This window comes from Betta splendens, chromosome 12 (assembly GCF_900634795.4).
Source record: "Betta splendens chromosome 12, fBetSpl5.4, whole genome shotgun sequence".
NCBI lineage: Eukaryota > Metazoa > Chordata > Actinopteri > Anabantiformes > Osphronemidae > Betta > Betta splendens.
The window spans coordinates 12,211,575-12,234,612 of NC_040892.2; the positions used below are offsets into that span (position 1 = coordinate 12,211,575).

The following is a 23,038-nucleotide window of genomic DNA, read 5'->3' on the forward strand; positions in this document are numbered from 1 at the left end:
GGCGTGGCTATGGTGTAGTTTAGGCGGACGTTAGTGTGACGTCATACTAAGATAAGAAGTCGACGTCAAGTTAGGGAGTTAAAAAGAACCCAAGACAGGAAATAAGTCACTGTTCCTTTGAGAATAAAAGCAAAATGAGACTATGGCAATATAAATCCGAATCAAAGCAACATTGATTATGTTTAAATGTAATATTTGCTAAAGTAATAGGGTTAGTTTTTTGTCTGCTTTTTGTTTATAATGTTTTAAAAGGTTTGTTTATGTTATTTGTGAGTATGTTTTTCGCTGCACTGGTATTTTTAATGATGAGTCATGTTTAACTGATATTAACTGTTATTCCATCTGAAAGTGTTTATTTTGTTATAAATAAACCATTACATACAGTTTGTCTATCCAAATTGACATATTCAAAATTCTTTAAAGCTTACATATACTCTATTTAATGACATGTTCATCATATTATGTATCGCAGATCCGTTTCGCTTATTACTTCTGAATCTTGATATAATTTTTTTTCTTTCCATTACAATACATTTACAAAGACACTACATAGCATCAAAGGTAACTCTAAAGGGGCTTCAGTTTGCTGAGTGAAATAACACTAAAAAGGTAACATCAATTATATGACATCAATAATTAGACGTTCTCTAAAATGTTGCATCATCCAACCCTCGTTGTCAGGTGTTTTATTTTGAAACTACAAATCGGAAATGCTTAAGTAGTCGATGGGAACCTGACCAAAGTCGCTGCAGCCAGCCGGTGGTAGCTGAAGGAATCTGGCTGGGAGATCGGACTGAGCAGCCTCTCGCTCAGTGAGGTAGAACCGCTGAGAGCTGATAAATTCAGCCTTCGTCTCGGCGGGAATACAGACCTTTGTGAGCAGCGGGAACAGGAGACCACTACGATGGCAGTGCTGGGCAGCGCCGGTCGCTTGGTTCACTGTGAGTGTGACTGTGTCGCTAAGTTAGCCTGCTGAGAGGCGTGCAGCGCTCCACGTTGAACGCTTTAGCTGTGGGTGTGAGGTGACTGAGACAAGTTTATCACTTTGAAGTCACGGAGCGGCGTCGTTTGCTGTAACGTGGTGTAAACTCTACGACATGTCTCTGACATTGGTGTCAATATTTCGTAAATTGACGCTAAGCTAGAAGGACTATGGGAGCACCACTTCCTCTTGGTACTTTCACAGAACAGCAGTCGTTGTAACTTATCGTTAATTCACCTAAATATATACGTTGACTGGTATTTGGTTGTTTTTATATTCACTGTCGCAGCTTTAAGATTGTGTTTTTGTTTAATCTAGCCATTTTATAGGTCAATAACCGTTATTTATACAGACGCGTGAGCCCGGATATGCTTTTATTTTACAGACAAATGACTGTGTTTCCGGCCGCACAGCTGCTAACAGGCAGAGTCTTGACCGCAGCCCAACATTACTGTAGGTTACAGTTAAATGTTAATGTTATATAATGGACTTATCCCCGTACTTGCGCTACATTTAGTAACATCTAGAGGATCTCTAAATACAACACAAAGCCGCTAACGCGTCATGTTTTCCCTACAAGTAATAAAAGAGCTGAACATTTTCACGGAGTTACACAATTCCAGCGTTGTAAACTTGCATAATAGCGGCGGCCCCCTGGCGGCGCGTCGGGGAACTGCAGCCTGCGTTATGAAAGTGGATGTCGCTGGACAAAACAGAGCCGCATGTGCTCGGAGGTTACGAACTGTTACTGCACACTTAGTCACATAAACCAGAACACGTTGGTTTCTATGTCGCTCTGCAGCTTTAAAAAAAAGCTGACAATCACAGTGATGCTCGCTCTTGTGGTCTGCCAACTGTGGCCTGCTGTGACCTCACGAGAGAGGTCATTCAAGAGCAAGGAGCCTCCCTCATGCATCCGCTTCTCCATAAACCTCATGCACACAGCGGGTTGTGTAACAAGGGAATGAATGAATAACCTGTGTGGTCTCTGTTCCTCTGTCAGTTGCCAGGTGCAGCGTGAGACTGAGTGTGAGGAGACGCTCCACTGCTGCTGCTTTAGCCCAGACTCTTACTCCAGAAACCCAGGAGAACAGGTAACGCACATGAACATGTGTGTAGACTTTTGCATGACGTCCTAGAGCTCACACGGTGGAACAGATGGCTGTTTGTCCTGATTTGATCCCTTTTCACACACGTTCTACTCATCTCATGGCTTTAGGGCCCTAAAACAACAACACAAAGAACTCGACAACTGTGGTCAGCAGAAATGTTCATGAGCTAATGTTAGGGCTTCAGGGAACACCAGCAACACTGTGTATTAGCTGTTATAAACTGGCACTGTACACTTACACTTCACCTGACACTGGTAGGGCTTCATACAGTATGTGCTGGATGTTGATTATTGATTATTAGCCTCATGTATCCACAGAAAACCCAAGACGGGCATCCTGATGCTGAACATGGGAGGACCTGAGAAACTAGAAGACGTTCACGACTTCCTGCTGCGGCTCTTCATGGACACAGACCTGATGAAACTGCCTGTGCAGAAGTAAGTAAACTCGAGATTAGATGGAAATATTGTTTCTGCTATTGTTATACTCGTCCAAAATAACAAAGCAACCTTTAGCTTAGGACCTTAGAGCTGTCTGCTGACTGTAGGACAGTGAGTTCTAACAGTCTGTGATTTAAGCACGTGAGCTTCCTCAGAAATGGGGACTGTTGTTGTGTCATAGTGCTGCTCTGTGTGTTTCCTAATAACTGAAGCAACACAGTGGTTTTTAAAGGAGCCGCTGTTCTTGTGCATTTTAACTCTACATAAACAACAGTTGGTCTGATTTTGCTGAATGAAGACATAGCGTAGCTGCTTTGAAGTCACAAGCTGTGGCTGGAGAGGATGTGAGCGATGTTAGTAGTTAGTTAGTCATGTCGTGGAGGCACATGACATCGAGCCTGTGGGTCAGTCAGGCTTCACACAGCAGCTAAGGTTTATTACTTTGATGGAGAAGTATGGGTTTGAGCTTGTGGTGGTCTCAGGACGTCCTGCTTCCCACTTGATGCTTCCCACATTATTTCATTGTTATCAACAAGTCAAGGTTTCTATGTGACCCACATTTGAGTTCAAACAAAAACCTCTTAAATACAAGTGAACATCATTGTTCTTAGATCTTTATGCGAGTCATTGTTGACCCATGACTCCACATTGCACGTGGAGTCACGACTTAAACTACAGAGACCAATGCAGCTACCAATGTACAGTAGCAAAGCTACAGCTGATCTAAAGATTATTAATATTCACATCTTGTGTGTCTATAGATGAAGAAGCGGATGCAGTTTCCAGTCCAATGTCTGTTGATGTGCAGGAATTCCAAACTCACTGAGTGTGTGTGTGCGTTTATAACGTCTTCAACTTGTCCTGTGCTCTGCAGCAAGCTGGGCCCATTCATAGCCAAGCGCCGCACGCCCAAGATCCAGGAGCAGTACAGCAAGATCGGAGGCGGCTCTCCCATCAAACACTGGACCTCCATGCAGGGAGAGGGCATGGTGAAGCTGCTGGATGAGACGAGCCCTGAGACAGGTGACGCCGAGCCATGTGTGTGTGTCTGTTTGTGTGTGTGCGTGCGTGCGTGTGTATCTGTGTGTCCAGTAGAGATAGTGAAGGAGTGTCTTCACCGCCTGCAGCAGCATCTCACTGATAAGGAACTGTCCAACTGACCATATGTAGCCGTTTAGTTGTATGGACTGTGAATAGCATCTTTCAGCTGCATCTTCGCCTCATTATTCTGCTTTAATGTGCTGCTTTAATATGCTGAGTGAACCAGTGGCTAAATTCCTTTGCTTTGCTCTTTCGTCAGCTCCTCACAAGTTTTACATTGGCTTCCGGTACGTTCACCCACTGACAGAGGAAGCCATCGAAGAGATGGAGAAAGATGGAGTCGAAAGAGCTGTGGCCTTCACCCAATACCCTCAGTACAGCTGCTCCACCACAGGTGACTGCTGCTGATGCTGCTGCTAAGCGTCGCTTAATGTCTTAATGGATGAAGGCGTGATGTTTACGTGATTAGACTCAGATTGACCTCGAGATGGCAAACGTTTTCCAGCGATCACATGTCCCACGTTAGTCAAGGTCAAACTCCTGTGCTGCATCCATGAAGGTTGGATGTCAGTAGTAGTAGTTTCACTGTCTTACAGTGCCTGGGCTGGTTTTGTGATGACAGCAGCTTGAGACAGTAGAGACATATCACATAGCGATTAATCCAGACTTTTATTTGTTCCCTATGTGAAAAGGCAGCAGCCTCAACGCCATCTACCGTTACTACAGCAACAGAGGTGAAAGGCCAAAAATGCGCTGGAGTGTCATCGACCGGTGGCCCACACACCCGCTGCTGGTGGAGGTAAGCCACTGCCCACCAGGCTTCTCCTCCACTCGGCACAAAACCTCAGACGCGGGGGAAAACGCATGTGGTGGTCCGTAACCATAGCGACTAACGAGCCTGGCGCACAGTATTTTCTTAGCATGGCGGTAATGTCTCCATGAAGGGAAACATTCAGAAACTTTATTAGAAGACAATTAGATAGCGACGTGTCCTTGCTCAAAGGAACAAGGCAAACAACGTCTGTGTGAATTTAGTGTTTTGCAGAGCACGTCAGTAACGAGCTGATGAAGTTCCCAGAAGAGAAGAGAGACGATGTTGTCATCCTGTTCTCTGCACACTCGCTCCCTCTGGCTGTGAGTAACTACTGGCACCACTGCTGCGTGCACCGTCTACGGGCTCGTGTAGAACCCATCCTCGTGCTTTTGTCTGTGCAGGTTGTGAACAGAGGAGACCCGTACCCTCAGGAGGTGGGAGCCACAGTTCAGAGAGTCATGGAGAGACTGGGACACTGTAACCCCTACAGGCTGGTGTGGCAGTCCAGGGTGAGCTCAGCGGTGCCATCTAGTGGTGAATAGCCAAAAACTAACAGCAGCGGTGCAGAGCACCACAGCCAGCATTCGGCCTAATAGTTTAAATATCAACGCAGAAACGGCTGTAGCTTTAATTTAAGCCAAGATGTTAGATTACAGTGTGTGGTAAAAGAAGTCTGGCTGTTCACTAGAGTCGATAAGCTCCATCCCTGCGTGGTATGAACATGTTGAACTCGGGTTACTGCTCCACAAGATGGAGCCACCCGTCTGTGTGACGGCAGAGGACCTCAAGCTCCGGCTCACAAACATCCCGCCGCTCAATAATTGTCTGTGCTGTGGTGAGACTCGTCTGCCTGTAGCAGACAAGGAGACGCATGTGAAGACTTTGATCAATCAGCTGCACAGAAATGCACGTAAAGGCTCAGAGAAGGCCTCTAAGTAATAACTGAAATGATCCTGAACCTGAACATTTTATCTTTAAACCTGAGGGGTCTGTCACAGATTTAGGTCATGTGATTAGTTAGTGATTGTTTTTGGGCCCTAAACATCTACAGGGCTTATGGAAAATGTCCACCAAAACAGTCAGTGTCTAAGTCTCCTCCTGTCGTGTGTTGTCTCAGGTGGGGCCGATGCCGTGGCTCGGGCCCCAGACGGACGAGGTCATCAAAGGTCTCTGTGAACGGGGGAAGAAGAACATCCTGCTGGTGCCGATTGCCTTCACCTCCGACCACATAGAGACTTTACATGAACTTGACATAGAGTACGGACAGGTGCTGGGGGAGGAGGTAAGAACAAAGCGCCTCTGTTCTGTCATCAGTGTGACGGCTGCCACCGCGACTCCCAGAGCTTTCCGTTCTTTATTGATCTGTACTCTATTAATCACGCCCTCATTGTCCTGAAATGTCTAGTACTTCCATAAAAAGTTTGACCAATTGTGTCTTCCTCTGTCGTCAGTGCGGGGTGGAGAACATCAGGAGAGCAGAGTCACTGAATGGAAACCCTCTGTTTATGAAGGTACGCTACAAACACAAACATACACACGTCACATGATGGGAAGGTGGAGTAAATAAAGACAGACAGGGCTCTAATAATAGGAAGGGAGTCAGCAGCAGAGGGTTGTGTGAAGTAAGTGAACTCTAGGCAGGAGATGGTCAATAAATGGATTCCTTCCTTCCTTCCTTCCTTCCTTCCTTCCTTCCTTCCTTCCTTCCTTTCCTCCATCCCTGCCTTGTCTGCCCCTCTCCGTCTTTCTTTGCCGTCTCACCTCCTCCTTCCCTTCATCCTTAACCTTGCAGCCTTTCTCACAGCAGGCAACTCCTCCAGCTGTAACAGCCGTGTACACACACACACACACACACACACACACACACACACACACACACACACACACACACACACAGGTTTATTAAAGGAAAGCTGCAGATCAATGGGAACCTTTAGAGCTGACTGCAGTAGAACTGAACCGCCCGGCTGACTGGCTGGCTGGTCAAAGCCGCCACGCTCAGAGACCCTTCGCCAAGTCTCTGTGTGAGTGTATAAATCAATATCCAGAGGATGATTAGTTGGTAGTTACTGAAGGATGGTTTCCTCAGTGCGGTTTTAGGTTCTCAGTGTGCTACTGTCTACAAGCAGCAGCTACGGGAAAATAAGGGAAAAGCACCTTCTTTGCAGTTTTCACCTTCAGAATGGAAAACTTTCACGTCAACGGTATCATTCGGATACTATTAAGTGAAACTAATGCCTTGCCTTATTTACTGCCGATGTTTCAAATGAAAAGCTGAACAGGAAGTCAAGGGGTTGTGTTATTTAACTCAGGAACATTATTGAAGACTTTACACACTCTAACTTGTTAAATCTACAGTACATCAATGCACAGTGGGCTTCTCTTGTATGAAGCCTCATAAACAAAACAACCAAAGCTGTCACATCACTGGGGACAAAAAGAACAATAAAAAACTCCAAATAATGGATGTGAACCTGTTCCTTGTTTGGTGAAGGCGCGCTGTCCCTGACTGACTGACAAATGTAATAAACAAATAATGAGAAATGACCAGTTGACTATAATTTCAGAAAATGGAAAACGTCAGGCCATGGCCACGAGCCTGTGACAGGATGATAGCTGCGAATGATATGGGTGAAACAACTGGCAGACCTGCACACTGTTACCCTTGAAATGTAATATGAGCACCTGATTTAATAGAAAACTATTCTCCTCAGAATCAGGAATAACAAAAGGTTACACAAAGAAGCAACCACCTTTAATGTGAGACCTCCAGGAAGTGCTGGGTGACCCAGTTGGTCGTTCTAAGATGCACTGAGCGCGTGTTTGTCCCGTCCAGGCGCTGGCGGACCTGGTGCAGTCCCACCTGAAGTCCAACGAGCCGTGCTCCCGCCAGCTGACCCTCCGGTGCCCGCTGTGCACCAACCCCGTCTGTGAGGAGACCAAGGCCTTCTTTGCCAGCCAGAAACGCTCGTAGACGCACAAACCCCAACGGCCTGACGCTCCTGCAGCCGCGTCAGGCGTCCCGTCAGCAACCTCATGCCTTTCAGTAAGCAAACGTCCTGTGCACACGCATACTCAACGGCCCAACCGGTGCTGGTTGGTCGTCCACTGGTTCCTGGCTCCAGACAGACAGCAGTTACTGGGTTTGGAGGAATAATTGGAGAATTACCAGGTTCATAATCAGGCTAGTCAGTTTGTACTCTTAAGTACAAAATTAATGTGATGAATAATAAAAATGAAAATAAATTGAATTTGAGTTGCCTTAAAAACTCACTTTAGATAAAGTGGACATTCTTGATTTGGAACAAAAACAAACCTTCAGAGGTTTTGCAGATGCTGTGTAACTGCTGAAGCTACAGGAAAAAAACCTTCTTCTAGTTAAATGTGCTTAAGTTGCTCACCTTTCATTTGCATCAACCCCCTGCAAACCAATGGGAGAGCCTGTTCCTCTTCTGCCGGTGCTACTTGAAATGGGTCCCGACGCCACCACACTGAAAGCAGGTTCCCGGCCCCACTGTCGCACCCAGCCAGCCCGAACGCTCCGCCCACTCTGCTGCACTCCCTGTAATGTGATTGGTGGACATGGGTCTTGCTCTAAATGCTGCTTCCCGATACATGGACACACCGTAGGTTTAAAGGACAGGAAAGTGGGATCAGGAGGAAACGGTGGTGCTTCGGCAGAAGACTAAGGTTTAATAATTAGAATTTCAGCGCATGTTGGTTAATGAACAGGCAGCTGCAGCACAGTTCAAATGAACAAATGTGGAAACGTTACCAGATCCTCAGGGCGCCCGAAAATAATGTTTGGCTTGTTTTAAGATGCTGTAACTGGTTATGATTTGTTACTATACACATTCTCTTGTGTTTTATCCTGTTTCTGCTTCACTGGATTCAGCGACGACAATAGAGTAACATCAAAGTTTGCTTCAGGAAAAACGATCACAGTTCAGTACAGATGCCGTGCTTTAGTTTCTACATGCAGTGTGCTCTTTTAGGAATACGTGGTAGAGAAAAGTAGCATTAACGTGTCATGGATGAGAGTCGACTGTGTCTCATTTGACTTGAACTGTCTGTGTTTTACCTTTTTTATTATTTTGTTGCTGCTGCACTTAGAGCAAATGTCCTGAAGGTTGCTGGTTTGATCCCACTGCTACGCTGCTCTCTCTCTCGAGGTGAAACTAATGTCACCTGTGACACCTTCTCTGCTGTTTTTGACCTGTTTTACACGATAATGTGCCTTTTTACACTGGCTCGCTAGACGTACTGGACTCGGCTTCATGTCAGTTTTACATATGCTGAACAAAAAAAGATCCATCCTGAGACGGGACTCGTGTGTTCCTGCTGTGACGCCGCCGCTCACGTGTCCTCGCCGCCTTCAAAGTGCTGCAGGTCAGCTGACTAGACAGAGGCTTTGCAGACCTCTCAGCTATAGGACACAAGTCAGCTGTTGACACCATTCAAGCCTTTATCAGTTATCAGACAGCTGTAGCTAGATAATTATGCAGTAAATGAATTCTGTGTATTCACATGGCCTCGTTTAGGTCAGCTGATCACTTAACACTGAGTAGCTATGTGTAAATGTGAACCTGTCGTCACACTGGTCTGTCCTCACCCTTCACTAGCTTGTTGCGCTAACTCCTGCAGGTGGCGCTAGTTGGGAATCTGTACTTTATTCACGTTTTTCTTCCACTGTTACACATCTGCATACTTTCATGTTTTTTTAGTCACTTCCACAGCTCTGAATGACATGGCTGTAATATTCCTTTACCCCAGGTTTAAAATGGGATCAGATCTGAACTCTAAGTTTAAGAGACACAGGATTTGTAATTCTAGGCAGAAGGTTAAAATTCCAGCTTCTGAAGTTTTAAAATCAGAAGTAAAATCCTCACGGTGGCGTTGAGATGATGAGACGCTTTGAATTATTTCAGCACAGCCTTCAGATAATCGCACAGAGCGGAGAACACGCAGACCTGCTTCACTGCGGTGCAGCTGTAAGAAGCGGAGACGATGGGCAAAAGGTGGCGAGGTCACAGCAGCAGACATGTCGCCCCTTTGATGGCTGGGTTTTTCCTCCACAAACATGTTTTCTATTTTTTTATCATCCTGAGTGTTGGGTTTGACCTTTTCTGTTTGTGTGTGTGTGTGTTGAGCTTGACACGAGCTCCAGCATTGCTTGTTGTTTGGATTAATTTATTTTTATTTTTTATATGTGTTTGAGAGACATGGTTTTAACAGTGCGATTAAATATGATGACAAGTCTTCCTTTGAAATAAAATACAACTTGCTACTGCTGCTGGACTCTGGTTGTTTTAAGGTTTCATTGTAGCAGAAATGATCCTCTGCCTTCGTTTGCCTGCTCTCTGTCTCTGTCTCTGTCTCTGTCTCTCTCTCTCTCTCCTTCCTCTAATCTGTTCTAGTCTTAAACCTTTCCTCCTCCTTCTCTTTCATCCTCACCCCCAATTTTCCTTTTTTTTTTCCAATCTCTTCCTCATCTTCCAGGTCCGCCTCTCCCCACCACCTCCTCCATTCATTTCTGTGTTTCTGTCTCCCCTCCACCTCCCCTGCCCCCGTTTTTTTTCCCAGCAGTCCCCTGTGGTGTTGCAATCACCTCTGCTGCTGTTGATTAAGCTGAGAGAGATTGGCTGTCTACGACCCAATAACCCCTGAAGGTGCAGGACTGCCCCCCTCCATTTGAGCTAACTACAAGCTCTCCTTTCACTTCAGCTCCTTTCGTCCCCTCTCCTTCCTTTTTTCATGTCATCTGAGATCTTCTCTTTTCTTTTCTTTTCTTTTTTTGTCTGTCTTGTATCATTTTCTATTCTTTCTGATGCAGATGGATGGACCAGAACCTTTTCCCTCTTCACCTGTTCTCCTACCTGAGTCCTCCTCATCTGTTTTCTCTCCTTTCATCTTTTCTGTGAATCTTCTCACCTACTCTGACCTCTTTTTTTACTGTCTTTCTTTGTGTTGACTCTGCAGGTCTGTTGCCTGTACATGGCAAAAGGTGTGCGTGTGTGTGTTGTGGTAACTGCAGGCTGATAGTAATTGAAAAGCTGGGACACTGGCGCCTGCAACCCCGTGACCTCCTATTGAGAGAACGAGCATTGATTTCTACAGAGAGAGAGAGAGAGAGAGAGAGAGAGAGAGAGTGAACAAGAAATTAGAACAAGATGGAAGAAGAGTGAGAAGAATGAAAGACGCGGCAAAAAACATGGAAATAAAAAATACAGAAAGAGATGAAACGTGAGGATTGTTGATAATCAAACAGAAAAGAGAAAATATAAGGTTACATTTGAGAAGACAAATGATGTTCATAGCATCAGCAACAAAAAGCAACCCCCACTAAGCATTTCATTAAAGAAAGGAATCATTTCTTGGGTCTTTACATATTGTAAAACAATGTGGCTTCGGCAGTTTAGGATGTTTTACACTTTTCTCTTGCTGCTGCTCTGAACCATTGACGTGCTAATAGCTCAGCGAGGCATCAAGCCATGACTCCTAATGCTCATGGGAAACAAAGTTCATTAAAAGCTAATCAAGCGCATCATTTTTCAAATGGTTTAACTTAGGACGACGACGCAGAGGCGATGTGCTCACCAAGTATTTTGCAAAGAGGTGGATGGAGGCTGAATTCAATTTAAGGTTAAATGTAAAAACATTTGTTGACCAGCGTTTGTTGTCATTTAGACTGATTAGCTGTATATTTGATCTAAACACTGTTACAGTAGTATTAATAATACTTTGGGACATGAGACAAACAAATGTGAAATCTAAACTAATATTAGCTTTCTAAACTGGTTGAGGCTTCTTTCATCTTGTGTGTGGTCAGAATTGTGAGATCTGCATTCTGCATTTTACAAATTCCTCAGTTTCCCACACTTTGTCATCCTTATCAGTAAGTAACCGAGCCCACGGCCAATAGAAAGACAATGTCTCTGGATTAACAACTACAGGGTGAGCCAGTGTTTCCTTGGCAACAGATAGACAGAAATGGAAGCTGGGAAGGAGTAATTAAGGGAAGGGGGGCAGTCAGAAGTGCTGAGGTGGATGATGAGAGGAGATGGATGCTGGGAGGATTACACAGACAGACCCAGACAGGAACAGACAGATGAGTGACATGGACAGAAGGAAAGGATGATGGGACGAGAGAATGTGATGGAGTCATTAACGGTGGAGACCGAGAAAACCAGACAGACTGACAGAGACGAGAGGGGGAACATTTAAAAGTGAAAGGAAGAACTGAAAACACTGTAAGTGACCTGGGCATCTCTGCAGGCAAATGGGTTTGCAGCAGTAAACCAGAGAAGCGGTTGGCTGCTCCTTAAATGAGCTCACAGCTGGGTGGCACAGGCACCCTAAACGCAGCACAGGCCCCCTAAACGCAGCACAGGCCCCCTAAACGCAGCACAGCCCTCCTAAATGCAGCACGGCCCCCTAAACGTAGCACAGGTCCCCTAAACGCAGCACAGGTCCCCTAAACGCAGCACAGGTCCCCTAAACGCAGCACAGCCCTCCTAAATGCAGCACGGCCCCTTAAACGTAGCACAGGTCCCCTAAACGCAGCACAGGTCCCCTAAACGCAGCACAGCCCCCCTAAATGCAGCACAGACCATAGCGCTGTTCACCTGATTGTTGTCTTTAATAAAACAGTGAACTGATTTTGCAGCAGAAAATTTTCTGAAATGCTGAACTGCTGTAGTGGGTCAGACTGAATACGTTAGCTACCACCTTTCTTGATTCTCTCTTGATACACCGTCTGTGCATTTTTAATAAAGAAAATAAAAACATTAGCCCTGGTGTACATGGTTGAGACCATTGTGATTTCTTTATTGATTTTTTTCTTCTTTTGTACATAGAGTGGAACAACATTTATTCTCCAAATATCTCCTTCATGTTTGATCATCATTTTATTCCACACCACAAGTTTTCACTCACTTCTCTTTTTCTTTTCCAAACAAATGTGAAAAATAAAAATGCATCATTGGATTTTTGATTTTTTTGATCACAGAAATTGGTAAAAAAACAAAAAAAAAACAAGGAACAAAGTTGTACAGATGAAAACAGATGAATTATTTGGTTGGATCAGGTTCTGACAGGAGAGCATGTGATGTGGTCTGAACATGGCAGTAAACTGTTACTGAAAAAGCAGAACAAAAGAAAAAACTGACATTATGATGTCTAACTCTGACCTTTGACCCCTAACTGGAATCAACATGTCATTTGTTGTGTGAAACCTCGAAATTCCTGAAACGTACACTTTCTTCCACAACGTGACACGAGGACTCTGCTACAATGTTGATCTTATGTGACACTAGCTACAGATGGAAGACTAGTACTGTACTTATGAAAGTCCTTTAACTCTGTAAGAACCTTAACACAAATGAAACATATTTGTTTTGGTCACGACTGGTGAAATATAACAAACTAACTATCATCTCAGTTATTTTATTCAGTTAATAACAGAAAAGTGTTTCTCCTGATCTACATTCATCTTGTTCTGTTGCTCGTCAGTGAGCACATGTTCTTTCTTTCATTTCTAACAACTTTGGTTTCAGTCTAGTAGCAAAAATCTTCGTTCTTACACTAAGTCATTTGTTCTGTCCAATACAGATTCTTCTTCAATTAATGTTTTGTGTATTGCAGTTCAAATAATCTTATCATTTTTAGGTTTGGGAAACCTTATTATTAAACAAGAGGAATCCAGAAGTTTAACATAGCTAATGTTTTTGCTACTTTAACCGTCACCACTGCATAAATGCAGCTGTTCAGATTAGAAACAAACAGACGCTAAGTGGCAATCAGGTTGGAAGGCCTCGCTCTCTGAGGGTCTCTTTGGTTTTATATCGGCAGGTCAAAGGTCAGCCTGATGTGGGATGCAACGCAAAGTTCAGCAGTATGGCTTAAGGTAAATGAAACGAGAGCATTATAATAAAAGGTTACTAATAATCACAATGCATTACACGGCTAGCTAATTGTAAATATATTCATGCATAAAACTGCGGTACAGCACTGAGGTGGATAATGGCGCAGTGATGCTGGCAAACACAGGTCAGGAAGGACAGCGAAGCACAGAAATGAGGCATGAGAAGACGTGGAAACGTGGTTGGATGTAAGACATGGACGAATAATCTGCTTTTATACTGGACTGAGGCACACGAACAATGTCCGTGAGCCCGAAACTATCACACAAAAGGACAACGCTTCCCTAAAGTCCTGGCAGCTCCAATGGAGAAGACACAACTCAATCATGTGAAAAGCCTTTTTCCCACATTTCCCCAATTTAAAACCACAGTCACCAAATAATAAAACAAGAGGGACGAAGAGCAGGCGAATCATTTATGACATACGCTATTATAACATCCTACCAATATGTCTATGAGGTATATCTGCAACAGTGGTAGATAGCACGGTCTGCGCACGCGCTCGCAGGACGTCGCCGCTGGGTTCATCGTTTAAAGCTTTAAGACCATTTACAGAAAGAGACGAAGGGAAGCGGCTGCGCTTTGAAAATACTGAACCTGAAACACACCACGATGCAATGCAGCATCAACAAACGGGGTCTATTGATACAAATACTGATCTATGTTGATCTAGGTCTGTTTCTAGTTTCTGCTGTTTGTCCAGTTGTTTTACTGGTGCTGACTCTTGCTGATCTGCTGCTCAGCCTCCAAACTAACTGGGAGCATCAGTATCTACTAACGGCTGACGCCTCCCACCACTACGCCGTCAGGCAGCTGCAGACAGATGTTTCTCCCCCGGCCGGCTGGGGGCAGACGACGACGCCTGGGCCACAGAGAGCCGAGCGAGGTTCCATGCGAACACTGAGCTCACAATGACATAGGTGAGGAGGAAGTAGAAGAAGCCTTTGGTTTTTAGTCCGGATTCCTTTGCAGTGATTATTTTGCAAAGAACCAAGAGCAGAGAGGAAACTCGGTGATAATAGCAACAGGGTTCATAGAAGACGTCGCTTTGGTTCAAGCAAGGCACTCATCCACAGTTATCGCTTACTTTTAAACAATTCAACACTAATATTGTCAGTATTAAGAGGTTGTCAGTGTCACCTGCTCCGTTGCTCACTGCTTTGGTCTAGACTGTTGCTACGCAGCACAAAGTGAGTAACAACTAGTCGCCTAATTACCTTTACTCAAGACGGGAATGTTGGAATGTTGATTAAGAAACATCGAAGAGTCTGAAACTAAATTTGTTCTGTGTGTGTCGATAAAGTCCTGCTACTAATCTGGCTTCATGAAACAGTGGAGAACGCGGACGCCGCTGGCTTCACGTCTGAGGAAAACTGCAAAAAGACACGGAGGAGGAGAAGAAGAGAAAAGATTCCTGGGAACAGGACGCGGCGACGAAGCGGCGGCGCTGAGCGCAGACCGTGCTGGAGGAGAAGAATCTTTGGTTTCTTTGGTTTCATCAACACGATTAAAAGGACAAATGGAAAGTCAGTGAGGTAGCCTCTCACACAGCAACACACACACACACACACACACACACACAGTCAGTCTAAGGGTGGTCTCAGCTCTGCTTCCTAGTCAAACGTGTGGGTGTGTTTGCATTCACGCAGTCCCAGTCGCTGAAACCCTGATGACACAGCAGCTGGACTATTAGAGGCGCTGTGTTCACATCTGGGTACTGACGAAGCTCATACTAACATAAAACATGCACTGAATACGTATCTGAGGACCAGTCTACCGGGTTGGAGCACATCCAACACTCGCTGAACCATTAACATGGTTTCTACAGTGAAACCTGGAGGTTGGAGAGGTGCTTAGTGACAGACAGTCAGAAGAAGCCAATTACTCGTCTTCACTGGTAAACTGGAAGACTGGTACTTAGGGAAATTTCCTGGACGTGACAGTGAACTGATTTTCCATGTCATGCTGCTATTTCAACAGAAACTAAAAGGCTCCTCTACGCTTCATGTCCGGTCTGTTCCACACACTGAAATATTGTACGTTGGCTTCATTCAACGATTGAAACAAGACATGCAACGAATAGTCCCGCCTCTAACTGAGTGTTGATGATGCTGATGCCCTGATGGAGTCACATTACTGACAAACCACAGGGATCGTTTGGGGCAGTTCGTGTGATTTCACAGTGTAGATGCATCAGTGAGACTTTGACCCGGTTCGGTTCTCAGCTGCGTGGATGGAAACACACACAGTTTATGATTCCAGTTATCTTTGGCGAGTCTGTTTACATCAACGTGCGGCCCTTACTTCACCTGATCAAGTGTTAGAACATCAGTAGGAAATTAATTGCTTGTTCAACAATGGTCAGTTGGATGCAAAAAGAAAAAAAGAGGAAAAAATTGCCTTAAAAATCACAAGAAGCAAAATAAAGCAGATGCAGTGCTTGTCATTCATTTGGCTACAGCTTCTGTCATTTCATTACCGGGACAAAAAACTACGTCGGCTAAAAAGTGAGAGCAAGTGTTGACATTCAGAAGTACACAGTTCTAGTCTGACATCCCTACAATGTTCTGTCATTAAGTCTAAACATTCATAAAACAACATTTCATTTGCTTTTTAAAGTAAAGCTAACTAAGAATAAATTAACAGGCCTGGCATAAGCACTGCATCTTTGATGCAACTAACATTCTTAAATACTCATAAATATTCATTAAAAACAATTACTCCTAATTAAATAACATTATTATTAAGTACAAAACTAGTGTGTTCTAAAACACATCATAAATAAATAGAGAAAGAAAAGGAACCATACGATGCAAACTTTGGCAAAGCTGATCAGTCGTCAGGGGAAATGGTTTAGGGGAGATTTGGCAGCAAAATTTGTTCGTTTAAATTAATTCACAATCAAAACAAAATTACAAAGTACATTAAATAAAAAAAGTCACATATTGCAAGAACCTAGGAAAGAACATAGTGGCAAATCATTTTAAGTACTTAAACACAAGCAATGAAAACCTTCATCACCTTCTGGTTTTTGGTTTGGCAGAATTAGCCTGTGTGGTGCATCCAGACAGAACTGCAAGAGGGAATGGAAAATGGCCACCAGCCCCTGAGCCAGAAGCCACGCCCCTTTTCCTGGGCGTGGTCAGTGTGATGGGCAGGTCAGGTGAGTGGAGGATTTCTTTGGACTAGAAGCTTTACATACAGAAAGATAGAGAGGAAACTAAGAATAAAGCTATTTGACCGATATTTGAGCAGTTTCTCTCAGAAGGGTGTTGACTTCGTGTTTTTTGGTTAGGTTTCATTTATTGTTGTTGTACATATGGAGCAGCATAGTTCCTCCCCCCTGAGGAACCCACCGATCTGGACAGGTGTCAGGGCCCTGCATCAGTTCCTCAGTCAGGTGCATCCTCCAGCATGGCTTCATCAGACTCTGGTGCAACTTGGATGATGTAGCATAAACTCAGCGGAGCGAGTTTCATGTTGACAGGTTGTCATTTTAGTTTTACCGGTATTTAAGATTACATCATTAGGGCAAAATAAGGAAAAGAGCTGGTTCTATTCAGATTCTTTCCTTGTCCAATTTGAATTTCGTATAACATCAGTATTGGTAAAGGACCTGGTTCCGCTGGTTCCTACTATGAACTAAGGACAGTGAGGACTCAGACAATGAGTTTAAAGGTTAATGTATGGATCACTATCCACGGTAAACAGCTATGGAGGAAGGGAAAGTGTTGGTGTGCTACTGTAAGTACAGCAGGAAATCTTTGGTATGTACTGTACGTTCCACATAGCTTTACGTTACACTCTCTCCGCAGTAGGAAGCTCACCGGACAACAGCAGGTGAACTGCTCAAACTGAAACGGAAGCATTAAAGTAACAGTCAGCAGCGACGGCCGGTGAAGACGTGTGGGTGCACGAAGCTGCTCTGGGCTCGACCAGAACCGGGCACACGAAACAAGAAAGCACCTGTCTACGATTGTCTGGCGGCTTCGCTCGCTACTGCTGGAGATTGTTGGAGGTAGACTTTGTCCCATGGAGGAGCTCAAACAAACAAACACAAAGACGCGGGGGGGGGGGGGGGGGGGGGGGGGGGGGGGGGGGGGGGGGGTTCTGCTGTGACCCCTGCGGGTCGACGGGTTGACGCCATGCTGGAGGAACAACCGTGTAGCTCGTCCTCTGGACCGGTGTTATAATAGATAGTGACCTGCAAGCTGCCAATTCGAAAGAAGCCAACGTTCTAACTCAGAACATGATGAATAACACTGGAACCCCTCCCCCACCTCCACCCCCTGGACAGCACGGACTCGTGCTGTGCGACCCGTTTTGCTACAACTGATGGTTCCTTTCGGGGGGAGGCGAACGTCTGCTGGAGTTTATGGTGAATCTTTGGTTTGTTAGCTGATGAGGTTTCTGTTGTTCGTTAAACCATTTTTTAACTTTGAAAAACTGCATAGGCACACGTTTGAAACACTCTTCAACTGTGAGAGACACGTTTATGGTTTGCCATCTGGGGGTGGGAGGAAGGGAACCAGTGTCCTTCCTCCTTCCCGCGTGGCTTCACCCACTTCAGTCCCGACTTGCTTCCCCTTAAAGACGGCCCGACGCAACATCAGGCAGAACAAAGCTCCTTCTCCACTCCCGTGATGTCATCATCCTTCCTTCCTCCTTCCTCCTCCACGTCGTCATCCTCCATCCACAAAATCGTCACCACCACTCTTTTTTTTTGTTTTTGTTTTTTTTTCGTTAATTTTTTGGTAATAATCTTCCATCTTCAGTTCTTTTTTTCTGTTTGTTGGAACAGTTAGGTGCAGAAAAAGTTTTCTTTGGTTTCGATTTGTCAATAAATAGAAAAAGTCTCAAGTGTCCATTTTTATTTCAAAGCCTTTGGCTTGTCTCTGACCAGGCCGAGACCCAGCCTGGGTTCCTAACGAGCAGGGGCTGCTGACTGACGCCTTTCCTTTGGTCTTCTTTGTTTTTTTGGTTTGATAGCTTGAGTGTGAAATGATGGTAATGAACATGAAATCAAAGGAAGAGGTGTTTTTTGTGTCAGTATTTACATCATGTGTAGAAGCTGTACAGAAAGTAAGTGTAGTGGGGTTTGTAGTGAACAGTGCTTGGTCTGGTTTGGTCTAGTTTGTCTTTGTTTCCATTCCATCACCAGGCAACTGAGCGCGTGGAGACAAACGAGCCAGGCATCGTCTTTAGATTGTCCTCTTTAACTATTACAAAGGCCCTGATCCGCCTGGACCGTCGGTCCGCCACCGGCTCAGATGCTTCAGTGGTTCTGGTTCTACTCCTGTGTCTCAGTTGACGTGATGGGCGTTTGTGTGTATTGTTTAATTGTCCACATCCAACAAGCTTATTTCTACTGGCTTTGCAACACAAAAGCCGGTTTGAACTAAAATGATTGGTTTGATCGTAGCATTTGTGGAATAAGCACGAACAGACAAGATGAATGCAGCCATTTGGTCAACGCTCTAAGTGGTCAACGCGTTGAAACCTTTTGTGCTTTTCGTGCTCATTTCACAGCTTTTAGCAGGAAAACTGATGCCAGCACCGTCTCTCACGTTGAACTCTCACTGGCATCGCAGCAAACTAACATTTAACGATACCGACAGCGTTCAAGCGTTTGTTCTGCGTGAATCCAGGCTGCGTTTGGTGTGTCGTTGTTCGACGAGAGCTGTTGTTGTAGAAAACGAAGTTGTGCATTAAAATCTTTCCTTTCAGACCTGACTCACGTCTGTCTCACATTGTTGAACACTGAAGGTCCAACTCACCTCAACAGCACCATCTTTATGCATCTTTGTTCCAACGGAGGCCAAAGATTGTGCTAATGCTAAAATGCTAAAATGCTAAAATGCTAAAATGCTAAACTGCTAAAACGCTAAACTGCTAAACTGCCGGGTGGAAAGCTCGTTTTCAGATGAACGATGTATGTCGCTTGGTGAAGCAGCGCTCAGCTGGGATCAGTTGGGATCAGCTGGGATCAGCTGGGTTGGATTCAGCAGAACTCTCTAAAGCTCCTTGTGTGTTTCTGTGAAGCGTGTACATGTTCGGTGTGTTTGCTCGGTGTCGTTCTGCGCTGTGTGACTTCCGTACATTCGCCTCAACTACAGCGTGTAACAATTGCCGAATGGATTTCAGCCACTGTTTAGAAAAAAATGGCGTCCTGAGTTTCTAAGATGCGAAGCCCACTCGGCTCGGCTCAGAGCCCCGGTTCTATTGCAAAGAAAATGTGCTTTAACATTGTGCTCACATACGTTTGGTTTGTTTCTATACTAACACTGACGGTTCCGTTTACTGAGTAAGCGTGTTCAACGTGCTGGCTCTGATAATAATGTGTGTGTGTGTGTGTGTGTGTGTGTGTGTGTGTATGTGTGTGTGTGTGTGTGTGTGTGTGTGTGTGTTTGTGCTTGCATATTTAGCCACATTGTAACTTTACAAATCGTCACCGTTCACTTTAAAGAGTCAGTAGAATATATATAGTACTTTCTAGTCTTTGGTATAAATTTAAGAGCTTTGTCCAAAAATGACAGAAACTTGTTTTTGTTGTTTGACAGTTGACTAAATTGTGTTGAAAATAATAATCTCGTCCACTCAACCTTAATGTATAGATTTTTAGAGCCAAGTCTTGAGGATCTGTTGATGTCGGTGAACATGTTGGTGGATGGAGTCGCATTTTAAAACCGATCAATCAGTTAACTCACTACGTTTGGATGAATCTAAATATTTTTGTTGATCAGCTGTTTCAGGACTCTGCTCATGTTAATGAGCTTCTGTCTGCCTCCTCTTTGGAAACTAACAGATCAGCTGTGCAGGCGGTGACAGCAGCTTCTGAAACCCCAGCGTGTTCTGCCTCGTCCCACTTTTGAGCGTTACATTCAGCAGAGAACCGCATCTCGTCCTAGAACCTTCTATGTTTTTTGGTTTGGTCGGGTCCAAGTAAAAATTGCATAATAGAAAACGTCTAGTCTTTGGTTTCGGGGTGTGTTTGCTTATCTAGAGACATCAGCAGGTAATTCTGTGATTCAGCGTTTGTCTCCATACGTGAGGTTTGTGTGTTTAGCTTCTTTATGGATGGATGTTGGATTTGGCTAAAACAAGTCGTCGCAGTGAGCAGCCCCTCTCTTAGTTTGTCACTAGTGACAAAAAAAAAGTCAAACGTTTGGTTTTCCTCCGCCTTGGCCTCCCCCACCCTCCGCCCCTCCCCGTGTTCCCCCCCCCCTTCCTCCCTCCCTCACCTCCCCGTCTCCCTCCATTCCACCTCCTCTTCACTATATATTATCACGCTTTGGTACAAGTGCTGGACGCCGAGGACTGGGCGCCAGGGCTGCCTCCATCGTCTGTCCATTTGTCCAGGCTCCGGCGACGGGCGTTCATAAAGAAATTGCTGACAGTGGTGAGTTCGAGACCCAGCTGCTGCGAAATGGTGAGCTGCATCTCCTTGGAAGGCCGCTTGTTCTCCTTGAAGATGGCGAGCAGGGTGCGCCGCTGCAGGTCCGTGAAGACCAGCCGCGACTTCTTTGGTGTGTTGTTGCGCTCCTTCGCTGTGTCCTGCTCTTTACGTTTGCATGCTGAAGGAAAGGAGGAAGAAGCACAGGAGTTAGTGCTCGTGGTGGCATGTGCACTAATAAAACTGAACACATAATATAGGACCTTCTTGATCAGTTTAAGTTTTCTTCAGCTGACTGTACGAAGGAGGAGACGTGTTGAATTAACCATCATTTACATCATTGTTTGCAAATCAGTTGGTTAGTTCGTGTTATAGATTCATTTCAAACATTTCGCCGGAAGCCGGATTTCAGATTTCAGATTTCATGACATAATAAAGCATTTAAATGAACCAATACCGAGTCTTGGTGTGATTTGATTCCCTCTGTGAAATAAGTATGCGTGAGTCAGAGCCAGGCTGATCGATACAAATCAGGTTAAAGACTCAATTCACTAACAAAACACACACACGCATGCACGCACACACACGCACGCACGCACACACACACACACACACACACACACACACACACACACACACACACACACACACACACACACACACACACACACACACACACACACATCACAATGTTTAACAACCTGACAACAGATGGAAATTAATGAAACAGTTTGTTTCTTCTTTCTTCTGTTATGGTTAAGCAGCTTTCTAGACGTTAATGTTAATAAAGTTAAGGGTGAAAATAATACATCTATGATTCCTTCACTAAAAATCCACTTCGCATTAAGTGAGGTGTAACATTGTTGAAATGGAGCAAAAAGTAAAAAAACAGCGCCGGGAGTCACAGTTGTTGTAATACAAGATGCGACCAACAGGTGGCAGCATTGATCCCTGAGTGTAAACCACAACTCACTCTATTGACTGTGAGCGCAGGAATCATCTCAAACAGGGAACAGAGACATTTGATTCGTCTAAGAAAAAAGCCTTTAATAACGACAGCCTTACGTTTCAAGTCACTTTATTTATTTTGGTTCATGTGGCACCGTTTAAACTAAAGCTGCTTTTATTTGACAGAAGTCTGTTTACTATTTGACTGTTTTGTCATCTCCACATGAAATGTGCTGATCACCCCTCATTCAGACATGCACATAGGCCCAGGAATGTGTTTTTGTTTACTTAGCGTCTAAACTGGAGTGATCGTGGACTTTGGACCTGACTATTTACTGGAAGATCTTTGTGATAGAATGTCTGACTGTGAGCTAACAGAGTGGCGTTTGGACCTTCATACCTGTACATTCACTGTCAGGAAAAGAGAAAAGCTTCATAATGAAGATGCTGATTCACAGAATTCTGAAGGATGTTTAGAATATCATCCATGCAAATATCAAATATTAAGATAGGAAGTTTCTGTGATTATTATTGTGGAGATATGATTGTTTTATTTATTTTACAAGCAGACTGAAAAAGCTCAGTTGTGGCTAGAACCCCCCCCCCCCCCCCCCCCCCCCCCCCCCCCACACACACACACACACACACTCACCACACACCCCCATCCCCTGTTTTCTGCTTACTGCAGCTCGGTGGAAAGCAGCTCAGCAGCAGTTCACCCCAGACACAATTTTTTTAAAGTGCAGACACATCTACGTGTAAAAAGGGAGCAATCAAAACCACCCACCCACACAAACACCGAGTCTGCCATCAATGGAGAGGGAGCGCACGCTCCAGTGATTCAATCAGACGTGTTTCCTCAGGTCGGGGTTACAGTGAGCGTCAGATATGCAATTATATTATTTAAAGGGGGCTTACCGGTGTGAGGGGGGGGGGGGGGGTGAGGCTGGACGGAGGGGGAGGAGGAGCCCTTCTTTAAAGTTAAGGGGTGAATCAATAGGATCAATAAGCCAGGGTTCCTCCGTCTTTCATCAGCTCTCTCAGTCTCTCAAAGACATCAGCGTGTTGCTAAATGTGACTTGAACTGCAAACGGGATCAGCAGAAATTCCAGACAGTCGCTGGTCTCCTATCGTTTCCCTGCGTGTGATTCACGTTGCTCCATCACAGTCTCTGTACTGATTGTCGACTATTATGGTCAAAAACATCCTCATCATACGACAGTCACCATTAGATGATCAAGAACTAGGTGACTGTTCCTGTCATAAAAGCATCTTCAGCAGGCCATCTATATATTCATTAACAAGTGCCTTTATAACATCAGGTTTAATAACCGATCCAAGCATTTCTATTTTGTTTCTAAACCAGCCTTAACAGGAGACGGCGTTC

General features: G+C 44.7%; 2 protein-coding genes across 4 annotated transcripts in view; one reads left to right on the forward strand and one right to left on the reverse strand.

Moving 5' to 3' along the window:
- The first annotated feature begins 704 nt into the window (after positions 1–704).
- Positions 705–12,426, forward strand: fech (ferrochelatase). 3 transcript variants are annotated; one of them, XR_008696347.1, is made up of 12 exons: positions 1,417–1,435; positions 1,986–2,076; positions 2,412–2,531; positions 3,409–3,557; positions 3,835–3,969; positions 4,268–4,374; positions 4,611–4,709; positions 4,791–4,898; positions 5,507–5,671; positions 5,841–5,900; positions 7,226–7,435; positions 9,973–12,426. XR_008696347.1 is itself a non-coding variant. In XM_029169905.3 (11 exons), exons 1-11 carry the CDS (start codon positions 905–907, stop codon positions 7,361–7,363), a joined length of 1,209 nt encoding a protein of 402 aa, XP_029025738.1. In that variant the 5' UTR covers positions 705–904; the 3' UTR covers positions 7,364–9,681. The 3 variants fall into 3 exon arrangements, 2 of the variants coding, with proteins under 2 accessions (XP_029025738.1, XP_029025737.2); XM_029169905.3 differs by lacking the exons at positions 1,417–1,435; positions 9,973–12,426 and adding an exon at positions 705–941 and having other exon boundaries at positions 7,226–9,681; XM_029169904.2 differs by lacking the exon at positions 9,973–12,426 and having other exon boundaries at positions 7,226–9,681.
- A 7,222-nt stretch (positions 12,427–19,648) lies between these two features.
- onecut2 (one cut homeobox 2) overlaps positions 19,649–23,038 on the reverse strand; it is a 17,514-nt gene continuing 14,124 nt past the window's right edge. The window contains exon 2 of the mRNA XM_029169901.3: positions 19,649–20,884. Within this exon, the coding sequence (XP_029025734.1) occupies positions 20,595–20,884 (290 nt within the window). The 3' untranslated portion in view covers positions 19,649–20,594. The remainder of the gene's footprint in view (positions 20,885–23,038) is intronic.